At 41.2% G+C, this 14,058-nt stretch overlaps 1 protein-coding gene across 6 annotated transcripts in view; it reads left to right on the top strand.

The window, feature by feature from the left end:
* LOC115475558 (heme oxygenase 2-like) overlaps positions 1 to 14,058 on the top strand; it is a 117,688-nt gene that overhangs the window by 77,989 nt on the left and 25,641 nt on the right. For 4 of the 6 annotated variants that reach the window (XM_030211362.1, XM_030211363.1, XM_030211364.1 and 1 more), the window contains 2 exons: positions 11,862 to 12,016; positions 13,585 to 13,702. In XM_030211362.1, the coding sequence (XP_030067222.1) occupies positions 11,943 to 12,016; positions 13,585 to 13,702 (192 nt within the window). In that variant the 5' untranslated portion in view covers positions 11,862 to 11,942. Of the gene's footprint in view, positions 1 to 9,891; positions 9,920 to 11,317; positions 11,411 to 11,861; positions 12,017 to 13,584; positions 13,703 to 14,058 lie in introns of those variants that run through there. The other 2 variants (XM_030211367.1, XM_030211361.1) reach the window with 2 other exon arrangements.

Here is a 14,058-nt window from a genome sequence, read left to right as displayed (position 1 = left end):
ACTGAAATTCCCCGAATTCCTGATGCACTATTTAACATTCGAATCAAAGGCTCCAGGGAAATATCAAAGAGAAAGGGGAGATAAAGGGCATCCCTGTCGAGTCCCCCTCCCCACATCAAACCGGAATGACCTGCTCCCATTAACCACTATCTGCGCTCCCATCCCATCATAAAGCACCCTCAATGCGCAAAGGAACCACTCTGGCAATCCTACCCATTCCAGCACCTGAAAAAGATAGCCCCAATTTACCTGGTCAAAGGCTTTTGCCGCGTCTAGGCTCACTAACATTGCCGAATCACCCCTATATCTGCTCTGCGCCATCGAAAGAAGAATTTGCCGTACATGGCAAACTGAGTGTCGCTTGGGGATGAACCCCACCTGAGCAGGACCATGAGTTGTGCATGTTATATGGCAGGGAGGGGCCCCAGGCCTGGGAGAAGTATGTATTGTCTGTTTTCTCCATGTTGAGGCTCTCAGAGGTGTCATACTGTCCTGTAGGAGCACGCTTTCTGTGTATCTGCATATTTCTGTTTTACTTTGAGTCTCTTCCCATGCTGACAGTACACTGTATGGAACCCACCGAGGATGTCTGTGCTGTTTGCCAGATAGCAGAGACACCTAAAAATTGGTGCAAAAGTATGTAAAAATCTGCTTGAAATGAAGCTGGAGACGATAGAAAATCTGAATAGGGCTAAAAACCTGCAATTTCCTTAGTTTTCCTTGTATTTATTTATTATCTCCTGAGATTGTTTTGAGAAAGTATTTCATGGAGATTTTGGCTTTAGATAATGCTGACACTTTTCCAATATTAGGGGTCCTTTTATTAAGCCGCGTAAGCGTCTACATGCACCAAACGCGTGCCAAAATGAAGTTACCGGCCAACTACCACGTGGCTCTTGCAGTAATTTCATTTTTGACGTGCGTCCAATATGCGCGTCTGAAAATTATTTTTTATTTTCGGACGCATGTAGCGAATGCGCGCCAAGTGGCATCTGATGTATATAGGTCCTTACCACCCAAATTCTTTACTGCTAGGTCTATGGCTGGCGGTAAGGTCAGAGACCAAAAATGGACGCACGTCAATTTTGATTTTGACGCACGTCCATTTTTTGGGGGAAAAAAGAGGCCTTTTTTACAGGCACGCTGAAAATGATTCTACGCACACCCAAAACCCGCGCCTACACTACCGCAAGCCACTTTTCAGCGTGCCTTTGTAAAAGGACTCCTTAAACTGTTATTACCTCTCAGGTAAAAAGAGAATACAAGGTGACCAGCAGGGATCAGATCAATTGATTTCCTCTGAAGTAGACCTAACAGCTTTTCTGGAAGATAGTCAAGATATTATTAATACTAGGTCCACTCTGCTGGCCACTTTAGTTTCTGATTTAGACAAGAGTTTGATCCTGAAAAGATGTTTTCAGACAAAGGATGTGCTCTATTGTGGTGAAAAAATGTCCATTTTTCCTGATGTATCCAAGGCTACTCAGCTCAGGTGCAACACTTTTTTGACCTTCAAGTCCAGAGTAGTGGCACTGGGTGTATCTTTTTTCCGTAAGTTTCCATGTAATTGTATAATTACTTTTTAGGGGAAAGAATTTATTTTCTGGGATTCTAATCAATTGGAGCAATTTCTTAAAGGACATGAGAAATAGACTTTCTGCTTAGAGCAAAGGTTATATGGAGTACTTAATTTAGTGATAGGACTTTTTTTTTTAGTTGGGTTTTGTCTAACTCTTTGTTTCTTACTGTAAATTCATGATTATGAGGTGAAGTTACCTCTCTTAATGTGGGCTAGGGGAAGCTTTGATGTTTAGTTTTCCTTTTTCTTACATTTTCTTTTCCCATTTTTTGTACTTTTGATTTTGTACTTTAAAAATGTATTAAATAAATAAATAATCTGTTTGAAGCAATTTAGCTAATGGGCTAAGTAAGACACAGTTAGACCGTGGACACCTCTGCTTATAGAAATGTTCTGTATGTGTTTTTGGTATTAGAAAATAACTTTCCCAAGGGAGAGACACTTGGTCTATAACATATGCACAATAGTCAATCTCAATATGGTTATGTAGGGTGTTCAGTAAAGGATTCCACACTCCAAAATGGTTAAATAACCTCAATAGTTAATGAAGTAAAGTGTGGAAAACTTTAATGAAGAACCCTACAACCTTGTTGTTGAGGAGCTCTGGATTCAATTCAGTAAATTCAATTTAATCAAATTTGCAAAATTTAATGCCGCCAAAAAACTTTTAAGATAGTGCAGCACCGGCGTCCCTGAAGAAGAATTCTTGAAACAGGGATTCCTGTTGGACGTGAATATGGCAGACGGGGCTTTAGTGAGGAAACAGAAGTTTAAAAAGTTTAAGTTAAGTAATTACCTCAGTTTGCTGTTTTCCAATTTTACTGGCGCTTAGTCACCCTTATGACCAAATTCAAAGAGACAATTGCAACTGGCAACAATATACTCCTCCTTCAATTTGACATGTCAAGTGCCTTTGGCATGGTTGACCATGGAATCCTATTACACATACTCGAATACTTTGGCATTGGAGGTAATGTCCTGAATTGGTTCGAAGGGTTCCTAACCCAACGTTCATATCAAGTCACATCAAATTCGACCACATCTAAGGCATGGATACCTGAATGTGGAGTACCACAAGGATCACCTCTCTCACCAACCATTTTTAACTTAATGATGATCCCTTTGGCAAAACTCCTATCAAACCATAACCTTAACCCATATATATACGCTGATGATGTGACAATATACATCCCCTTCAAACAGGACATAAACGAAATCCTCAACGAAATTGATCAAAGCCTACACATCATGAACACATGGGCGGATGCATTTCGACTAAAATTAAATGCAGAAAAAACTCAATGCCTGATTCTCACATCTCAATACAACACAAAAGAATTCACAACCATAAACACTCCAAACCTGAACCTTCAAGTCTCAGAAATGCTAAAAATCCTTGGAATCACCATCGACCGCCACCTAACGCTTGAAACTCATGCTAACAACACAACAAAAAAGATGTTTTACAGCATGTGGAAACTAAAAAGGATAAGACCGTACTTCCCAAGATCCGTCTTTCGCAGCCTAGTGCAATCCCTTGTGCTCAGCCATTTGGATTATTGCAACTCACTATACGCAGGCTGCAAAGAACAAACACTGAGGAAACTTCAAACAGCCCAGAATACGGCAGCCAGACTCATCTTTGGAAAGCCAAAATATGAAAGTGCAAAACCATTAAGAGAAAAACTGCACTGGCTTCCACTCAAGGAACGCGTCACTTTTAAAGTATGCACATTAGTCCACAAAATCATTCACGGTGAAGCCCCATCCTACATGTCTGAGTTAATAAACTTACCACCCAGAAATGCCAAAAGATCATCCCGAACCTTCCTCAACCTCCACTTCCCCAATAGCAAAGGCGTGAAATACAAAACATTACACGCGTCAACCTTTTCTCACAGGAGCACGCAGTATTGGAATAAACTGCCGCACAACCTACAGTGGTGGAAATAAGTATTTGATCCCTTGCTGATTTTGTAAGTTTGCCCACTGACAAAGACATGAGCAGCCCATAATTGAAGGGTAGGTTATTGGTAACAGTGAGAGATAGCACATCACAAATTAAATCCGGAAAATCACATTGTGGAAAGTATATGAATTTATTTGCATTCTGCAGAGGGAAATAAGTATTTAATCCCTCTGGCAAACAAGACCTAATACTTGGTGGCAAAACCCTTGTTGGCAAGCACAGCGGTCAGACGTCTTCTGTAGTTGATGATGAGGTTTGCACACATGTCAGGAGGAATTTTGGTCCACTCCTCTTTGCAGATCATCTCTAAATCATTAAGAGTTCTGGGCTGTCGCTTGGCAACTCGCAGCTTCAGCTCCCTCCATAAGTTTTCAATGGGATTAAGGTCTGGTGACTGGCTAGGCCACTCCATGACCCTAATGTGCTTCTTCCTGAGCCACTCCTTTGTTGCCTTGGCTGTATGTTTTGGGTCATTGTCGTGCTGGAAGACCCAGCCACGACCCATTTTTAAGGCCCTGGCGGAGGGAAGGAGGTTGTCACTCAGAATTGTACGGTACATGGCCCCATCCATTCTCCCATTGATGCGGTGAAGTAGTCCTGTGCCCTTAGCAGAGAAACACCCCCAAAACATAACATTTCCACCTCCATGCTTGACAGTGGGGACGGTGTTCTTTGGGTCATAGGCAGCATTTCTCTTCCTCCAAACACGGCGAGTTGAGTTCATGCCAAAGAGCTCAATTTTTGTCTCATCTGACCACAGCACCTTCTCCCAATCACTCTCGGCATCATCCAGGTGTTCACTGGCAAACTTCAGACGGGCCGTCACATGTGCCTTCCGGAGCAGGGGGACCTTGCGGGCACTGCAGGATTGCAATCCGTTATGTCGTAATGTGTTACCAATGGTTTTCGTGGTGACAGTGGTCCCAGCTGCCTTGAGATCATTGACAAGTTCCCCCCTTGTAGTTGTAGGCTGATTTCTAACCTTCCTCATGATCAAGGATACCCCACGAGGTGAGATTTTGCGTGGAGCCCCAGATCTTTGTCGATTGACAGTCATTTTGTACTTCTTCCATTTTCTTACTATGGCACCAACAGTTGTCTCCTTCTCGCCCAGCGTCTTACTGATGGTTTTGTAGCCCATTCCAGCCTTGTGCAGGTGTATGATCTTGTCCCTGACATCCTTAGACAGCTCCTTGCTCTTGGCCATTTTGTAGAGGTTAGAGTCTGACTGATTCACTGAGTCTGTGGACAGGTGTCTTTCATACAGGTGACCATTGCCGACAGCTGTCTGTCATGCAGGTAACGAGTTGATTTGGAGCATCTACCTGGTCTGTAGGGGCCAGATCTCTTACTGGTTGGTGGGGGATCAAATACTTATTTCCCTCTGCAGAATGCAAATAAATTCATATACTTTCCACAATGTGATTTTCCGGATTTAATTTGTGATGTGCTATCTCTCACTGTTACCAATAACCTACCCTTCAATTATGGGCTGCTCATGTCTTTGTCAGTGGGCAAACTTACAAAATCAGCAAGGGATCAAATACTTATTTCCACCACTGTAAGAACAACCAACGAGCAAGCTTCCTTCCGCAGATTATTGAAGACTCATCTTTTCGAACAAGTCTATGGATAGAAACAAAACATATAAAGTCCACACTTACTGTTCACTAATGCATCGTACATTCACCTCGGAACTCCATTCCCCGTATTATCACATCACTCATACCTTTACTCACAGAAAGTTATATACCATATGACTTCATGCCTTTCTATCGCCTCTAAGCTCCCATTGTTTCCTTCCAAAGTTGCAATGCCTATGTTCCAGTATTACATCCCTTAACGACACCCCAATTGTTTCGCATAACCCTGCATAATATTATCCACAACTATCTGTAACAATTGTATTTCCAATATTCAACTCATATTGTAAGCCACACTGAACCCGCAAAAAGGTGGGAAAATGTGGGATACAAATGCAATAAATAAATAAATAAATAAAATCTTAAACGTTTTTTGGCGGCATGAAATTTTTCAAACTTCATTAAATTGAATTTATTGAACTGAATCCAGAGCTCCTCAACAACAAGATTGTAGGGTTCTTCATTAAAGTTTTCCACACTTGTTTTTAAATTTTTGTATGTTAACTAATAAACTAGTCATTAAATTTGGAAGGGTTTCAGAAATAAGGAGATTTGATGATGTATAGAGCATGATAGTGAGGCGTTGTTACAGCTGGACTCACTGACACATAAGCTCGGTTGAAGGATCAGCCTATACTGAACTCTCCTTGTGTTTTCCAACCATTTTGGAGTGTGGAATCCTTTACTGAACACCCTACATAACCATATTGGGATTGACTACTGTGCCTAAAAACTTTTAAGAAAACAGCAGGGTAATCGATCTGCAAACTCCAAGATGGACACCAAACGAAGCAGATACGTATTTGGAAAACAATATTTAATTGATATGGATCAATAAAAAATTAACAAGCCCGACACAGGCCGTGTTTCGCCCCACTGGGCTGCATCAGGGGCTACAAAACAATCATATAACAATTAGAACAAATATAAAAGCAAGTAAACATAAAAATAAATATAAAATAATAATTACATTTCATTACCATAATCTCATACTCGGCTGATAGTAATAGAACACCATGGTGATACAGTTAAATAAAAAATAAATTAATTAATTGAAATATCAAAATGATATTGTATAGAACTTAATTGTACAAATTGAATAAAAATAATATAATGTAAATCACTAACATAACATTCATAGACAAACAATATATATATATATATATATGTGTGTGTGTGTGTGTGTGTGTGTATGTATCCTGTTAAACAGACATCAAATAAAACACATATTATGTTAATAAATAGTCAAAAACTTCATAATATATTTAATATATAAATAAATTAATTAAGTTAATTGAATTAAAAAGCCAATGAAATACAGTGGGGGAAATAAGTATTTGATCCCTTGCTGATTTTGTAAGTTTGCCCACTGACAAAGACATGAGCAGCCCATAATTGAAGGGTAGGTTATTGGTAACAGTGAGAGATAGCACATCACAAATTAAATCCGGAAAATCACATTGTGGAAAGTATATGAATTTATTTGCATTCTGCAGAGGGAAATAAGTATTTGATCCCTCTGGCAAACAAGACCTAATACTTGGTGGCAAAACCCTTGTTGGCAAGCACAGCGGTCAGACGTCTTCTGTAGTTGATGATGAGGTTTGCACACATGTCAGGAGGAATTTTGGTCCACTCCTCTTTGCAGATCATCTCTAAATCATTAAGAGTTCTGGGCTGTCGCTTGGCAACTCGCAGCTTCAGCTCCCTCCATAAGTTTTCAATGGGATTAAGGTCTGGTGACTGGCTAGGCCACTCCATGACCCTAATGTGCTTCTTCCTGAGCCACTCCTTTGTTGCCTTGGCTGTATGTTTTGGGTCATTGTCGTGCTGGAAGACCCAGCCACGACCCATTTTTAAGGCCCTGGCGGAGGGAAGGAGGTTGTCACTCAGAATTGTACGGTACATGGCCCCATCCATTCTCCCATTGATGCGGTGAAGTAGTCCTGTGCCCTTAGCAGAGAAACACCCCCAAAACATAACATTTCCACCTCCATGCTTGACAGTGGGGACGGTGTTCTTTGGGTCATAGGCAGCATTTCTCTTCCTCCAAACACGGCGAGTTGAGTTCATGCCAAAGAGCTCAATTTTTGTCTCATCTGACCACAGCACCTTCTCCCAATCACTCTCGGCATCATCCAGGTGTTCACTGGCAAACTTCAGACGGGCCGTCACATGTGCCTTCCGGAGCAGGGGGACCTTGCGGGCACTGCAGGATTGCAATCCGTTATGTCGTAATGTGTTACCAATGGTTTTCGTGGTGACAGTGGTCCCAGCTGCCTTGAGATCATTGACAAGTTCCCCCCTTGTAGTTGTAGGCTGATTTCTAACCTTCCTCATGATCAAGGATACCCCACGAGGTGAGATTTTGCGTGGAGCCCCAGATCTTTGTCGATTGACAGTCATTTTGTACTTCTTTCCATTTTCTTACTATGGCACCAACAGTTGTCTCCTTCTCGCCCAGCGTCTTACTGATGGTTTTGTAGCCCATTCCAGCCTTGTGCAGGTGTATGATCTTGTCCCTGACATCCTTAGACAGCTCCTTGCTCTTGGCCATTTTGTAGAGGTTAGAGTCTGACTGATTCACTGAGTCTGTGGACAGGTGTCTTTCATACAGGTGACCATTGCCGACAGCTGTCTGTCATGCAGGTAACGAGTTGATTTGGAGCATCTACCTGGTCTGTAGGGGCCAGATCTCTTACTGGTTGGTGGGGGATCAAATACTTATTTCCCTCTGCAGAATGCAAATAAATTCATATACTTTCCACAATGTGATTTTCCGGATTTAATTTGTGATGTGCTATCTCTCACTGTTACCAATAACCTACCCTTCAATTATGGGCTGCTCATGTCTTTGTCAGTGGGCAAACTTACAAAATCAGCAAGGGATCAAATACTTATTTCCCCCACTGTATATGCTGCGTATATGTTTAAAGTAAATTTGACATATACCTAATCGATATCTATAAAATCATATAGAGGGGCATAATTGAACGAAAACGCCTATCTCCATGGGCGTTTATCTCCGAGAACGGGTCCGTGAAGGGGCGGACCGAACCATATTTTCGAAAAAAATAGACGCCCATGTTTTATTCAACAATGTGTGAGCTGGGTGTTTTTGTTTTTCAGCGATAATGGAAAATGAAAGCGCCCAGCTCAAAAACGAATAAATCCAAGACATTTATTCGTGGGAGGGGCCAGGATTCGTAGTGCACTGGTCCCCCTCACATGCCAGGACATCAACCGGGCACCCTAGGGGGCACTTTTACAAAACCAAAAAAACAGGTAAAAGAGCTCCCAGGTGCATAGCACCCTTCCCTTGTGTGTTGAGCCCCCCAAATCCCCCTCAAAACCCACTGCCCACAAGTCTACACCATTACTATAGCCCTAAGGGGTGAAGGGGGGCACCTACAGGTGGGTACAGTGGGTTTGGGGGGGGTTGGACGACTAATAAGCATTAAGCAGCACAATTGTAACAGGTAGGGGGGATGGGCCTGGGTCCACCTGCCTGAAGTCCACTGCACCCCCTAACAACTCCTCCAGTGACCTGCATACTGCTGCCAGGGAGCTGGGTATGACATTTGAGGGTGAAAATAAAAATTTGTGAAACATCATTTTTTTTGTGGTGGGAGGGGGTTAGTGACCACTGGGGGAGTCAGGGGAGGTCATCCCCGATTCCCTCCAGTGGTCATCTGGTCATTTAGGGCACTTTTTGGGGCCTTATTCATGAAAAAACAGGGTCCAGGAAAAGTGTCCTAAATTCTAGCTAAAAACGCATACTTTTTTCCCCATTATCAGTGAAATGCGCCCATCTTTGTTCGGCAGATAACCACGCCCCAGTTTCACCTTCGCCACACCTCTGACACGCCCCCATAATCTTTGTCCGCATCCGCGACGGAGTGCAGTTGAAAACGTCCAAAAATCGGCTTTCGATTATACCGCTTTATTCGTTTTTGTGAGATAAACGTCCATCTCCCGATTTAGGTCGGAACTTGGGCGTTTTTCTCGTTCGATTATAAGCAGGATAGTCTCCACTAGAGAATATTAAATAAAAAGTGAAAAATAGAAAATGAATATAAAAAAATAGAAAAACAAAAATAATTACTAAAGATTATAGAAAAATAAATACCAATAGAAAAATAATTAATAAAGAAAACTATAGACAAGTATCCAAATCTAAATCATTAAATAAATAAATACATATATATACACATACATACATACACACACACACACACATATATATATATATATCTATATAAATAAAATCCCCCCTCAGACGTTCTGAAGCTCACTCCATCTGTCCTGAACTCCTGTCCTCCTGGTAGGTAGGCTAGGCTATTCGGATTACTCACAGTCTCAGCCACGCCCATCTGGGCCGTAGGCCACGCCCCATCTGCACATAAAAAGCACCCTCAACGTTCTAAAGCACACTCTGAGGCTTCAACAGTTCGTATGTTCAAAGCTCTGTAACCATTTTTAAGCACACTACATCTCTGCCCCACCCTGACCTATCAGAGAAGGGAGGAGTGTCACAGCTGCACCGCTCTGACCTATCAAAGGGAACTGAAACAGGAAAAGGGAGGAGCGTCACACCGAATGACGGACCTATCAGAGGGAAATCAAATAGAAGAAGGGAGGAGCGTCAGAGGCCAAGGGGACTGCCGTATTTAGGTCTCATAGGTTTCCTTGCTTTCTTTTCAGTGTATTGCAGCTGCAGCCACTTAGGTAAGTCTAGCAAGCCTGTCAGCTACTGAATAGAGAAAGCAAAAGATAGCATGTGGGAACTTGCTCCATTTTGTTCTCTGGAATGCAGTGATTATTATACAAATGGTCTTGCTTTCATTATTTTGGTAGGGGCTGCCTTCATGACTGTCCACAGTCCCCCCAGTCCTGACACCTGACGGGGGGACAGGGAAGGACACTCACTGTCTCACATATGCACTCGCACACACTCATTCTCACATACACACACGCTCTCTCACAGACACACTCACACCCACTCTCTGTCACACACACACACTTGCACATTCTCACTCTCACAGACACTCTCTCAAACATACACACTCCGCGCAAAACCTTGCTAGCGCCCGTTTCATTTCAGCCAGAAACGGGCCTTTTTTACTAGTATATATATATATATATATATATATATATATACATACACACATATATACATACATATGTATGTATATTTTTTATCAACTAATCCACTTCAAAGATTAAATTTATAAATTATGAATATCTTTTATATATATTTTTTTAGATAAATAAATGATCAACTATAATTAGTAATATAATTAGAATATGATGTAAATTACCTATTTGTTGAACTCGCAATTAAAATGCACACTTTGACAGATGGCACTTCACAAAAACAAACCTGTAACAATGTACCAGGGGATATAATAAATAATTCTTACAGCGGACATGTAACAATGTATCAAGGATAAAATGCTGTGTAAAGTAGAGAATTAAAAATGGACATATGTAGGCTCTCCCATATAAGATCGTATCTATAAGTAAAAAGATTAAAAGCTTGTAGCTGGCAAAAATTTAAAAGCTCAAAAACTTGTAATTGATAAGGATTTTAAGAAGTTTCAAAAGTAGTTTCTGAAAGGAGAGTAAAGTTTAAAAACTATTTTCAAACAAACGGTATCCTTCTATGCTCAGCATTTCAAACATGCAATAACGATGAGCAGTGACAGTTAATAAACCAACTAGCATATAAATCAATTGTGCTTAAAACAAACTGGAAGCGATTCCAAAGATTCAGCACTGGTGTTTGTTGTTAAACAAACTGCCATGTCAATTCAAATGTAAAACATCCATTGTTTCCAAAAAACGAAAGCTCAATTTCTAGCTGGTTAGAAAAAGGCAAACAATCCGCAGTATCATCCTCAGCTCGTTTTTTTGTCTATGCTCAGCACAGTGTTAATAAATTACAAAACGAAAAACTTGTTCCTGTTAAAGATTCCAAAGGTTCTGCAACTGATGTTTGCAAGCCTAGCACTACAAATGCAACTACCATGTGGATCAATTGTACTTAAAACAAATGCAAATTCCAAATGTCAGTTTCTAAAAGTTCAAAGTGCATGTTGATTTCGTTTAAACATGCACTTTGAACTTTTGAATTGGTTATAAAGCATCACAGTCAGCTGATAGGTCTCTTTTATTTATATTTTTATGGTGGCATATGTCGGTTCACGGTTTCAGAAGGTAAGTAAAAATCTTTTAGAGAAATCTTTAATTGTTTTGAATCTGCCATCAACTCAGTTTATTAACTGTCACTGCTCATCGTTATTGCATTTTTGAAATGTGTTCACATGGGATGGTTTGTAAAGTTAACTGGTGCATCTTCTGTGGCCTTTTTTAAGGAAATCTTGTCCCTGTAAGGACAATGTGCTGTGATTGTACAGTACTGTGTATACTAAATAGAGCTTTATCACAGCATTTCTCTAATTGTACAGTGCTGTGCATCCTTACTGTGCTTGATTTAGTCATTGCCCTGAGAATGTACAGTGATTGGAAAGGATAATTAAAAATACATTGTCTACCCTCTTCTCTTAACAAATACTTCATTTAAGGATTTTGTGATGGAAACGCTTTGCTCCTTAACATCATGGAAATATCGAGAAATCTGACTGTATTTATTACTGGTTTGAAACAGGAATAAAAACGTAAGGATACGAAGCAAAGACCCAAAACCCCAGCAGGAGTCTGACGTGGTGTGAAATCCAGCCCAGCAAAAATGCCCCAGGAGATCTTGGAGACTGAGCCTGAAGCTCTGTTGTATGAAAAGAGCATCCAGGATGAGGATGTGAGGTGGGGATCTAAACGGCTCTTAATGCATGCTACATTTGTTATAGAACTTGTAGCACTAGCACAGGTTGGAGTTTATTGAGTAAAGAATTTTTCCTTAAGTGAGAAAAAACCCAATTTGGAGTAAAGCCCAGTATCTGCCATTTCATGTCCTGAGATCATACATTAGTTATCCTGTCCAGCATGCTTATGGGATGGGATCCTTTTTTATCTCAGTCTCTCAGAATGTGTTCTAGTGCTTGTCTTGATGCTTGGAATTTGCCAGAAGACACCTTCCTTCTGGAATTATTAGAATATTTCCTTTGCGATAGGTCTTATGATTTTATGAGTCCCACGTGGAAATCATTGCCTTTAAATCAGAAAAATGGGTAAGTAGTTTCTATGAAAAACCACCTCTGATCTTCTGGGGTTGGTCATACATATCACTCACTGTGAAGGGAACTTATGAACAGTGGGCTACTGTTAAGTCAGGTTATTTTAGCACAGGGTTTCGTTGTGTAAAATGGGGCCCCGTGGGGTAAAAACTTAACATAGCAATGTGGGGTACTGTTATGTTATGTTAACGTCCCCTCTGAGCCAATGAGCCAGCTCTATGGTCTCCTATGTGCTATGTGGCTTCTCCCTGCACCCTACAAGATAAACTTTCCCGCCAAACACCTTTCTCCTGTAAAGAAGGCTTTTCTGAAGGCACTGACCCCCAGATTCTATGTAGTGCGACTTGAGTTGCGTGCGTAATTCAGGGCGTATACTGTATTATGCATGCAACTTAATTATCTTAACAAGCCAATTAGCTCTTGATGGATCTCCAGATTGGATGAACTGTAAACTAATTGGCTTTAATTAGAATTTGCATGCACAACTGGCTAAGCATATTCTATAAAGTGATGTGCATAAATTCTAATGTGCGCTCCCAAAAAGGGGACATGGCCATGGAATGGGTGAATCATGGGCATTACTAAGAATTATGCACACTAATAGAATACACCTGCTCTGCACCTAACTTACTCGCTGGCATTTACACCAAGTTTTACTTGGCGTAAATTCCCGCAACTAGATTTAGTAACATGGACAGACCCTTGGCGTATTCTATAAACTGCGCCTAAATTAGGCACAGTTTATAGAATACATCTAGGCATATTTTTTATAGCCCCTTATATAGAATTAGCTCTGAATGTCTTAAGGGAATTGGCCCCTTGCCATGTGTAGGTCACTAGTTTAAAACTGGCACAGAGCAGTCATGGCTGAAAGTTGTTACCATTTGCCAGTTGCTTGGTGGCCTCGGTCCATTTCCCAGCGCACAGGTGTCCTCATGTCTAACTCTGCCATTGCAGTTGCCACAGGCTGACACTCTTGGCAGAGAAACCAAGGACTGCACAAGGTTGAGGCATACTGGTAGTGCTGGTTGAGGAAAACCTGTTCTTTGGGTATGCAGAAGGGTTTCTAATACTGTCAGTTCATGACTTCTCATGCTTTACATTTACCAGAAAAGTTCTTTTCTAATACCATAACCACATACAGAACATTTCTATAAGCACAGATGTCCATGGTCCAACTATGTCTTACTTTTACAGACCCATGGATCTGTCAGAACTGCTGAGGGAAGGAACCAAGGAATCCCATGACCAAGCACAAAATAATACGTTTATCCAAGACTTTCTAAATGGCCACATTAAGTGGGAAGATTTCAAGGTTAGAAGCCTCAAGAATTCTTCAGCACTGGAGAGGAGACCCGGTCTGGGGCTTTTCTGCAAGGGGTTTTAGTACAATTTGGGGTGGATGTAGAAAGTGTTTCTTCATTTTGTACCTATTGGAAATCCCCTTTGTAACTCAGTGTTAACACAGTAAGATTTAAGAGTTCAAGAGCTTCTTGAATAATATGGTGGCCCCCTGTCCCTTTCAGATTCCTCAGTTTCATCCTCTTTTCTCCCATATCCCCTTCACTTCCTCTTTCAGGTTCCTTCTTAAGAACTCTCTCATTACCTCTCGCCTTGACTACTGCAACCTACTCCTCACCGGCCTCCCACTTAGCCACCTATCCCCCCTTC

Source organism: Microcaecilia unicolor, chromosome 8 (genome assembly GCF_901765095.1).
Source record: "Microcaecilia unicolor chromosome 8, aMicUni1.1, whole genome shotgun sequence".
Classification (NCBI taxonomy): Eukaryota; Metazoa; Chordata; class Amphibia; order Gymnophiona; family Siphonopidae; genus Microcaecilia; species Microcaecilia unicolor.
Note: the sequence above shows the minus strand (reverse complement) of the source record. Positions and strands in the feature narration are given on the sequence as shown.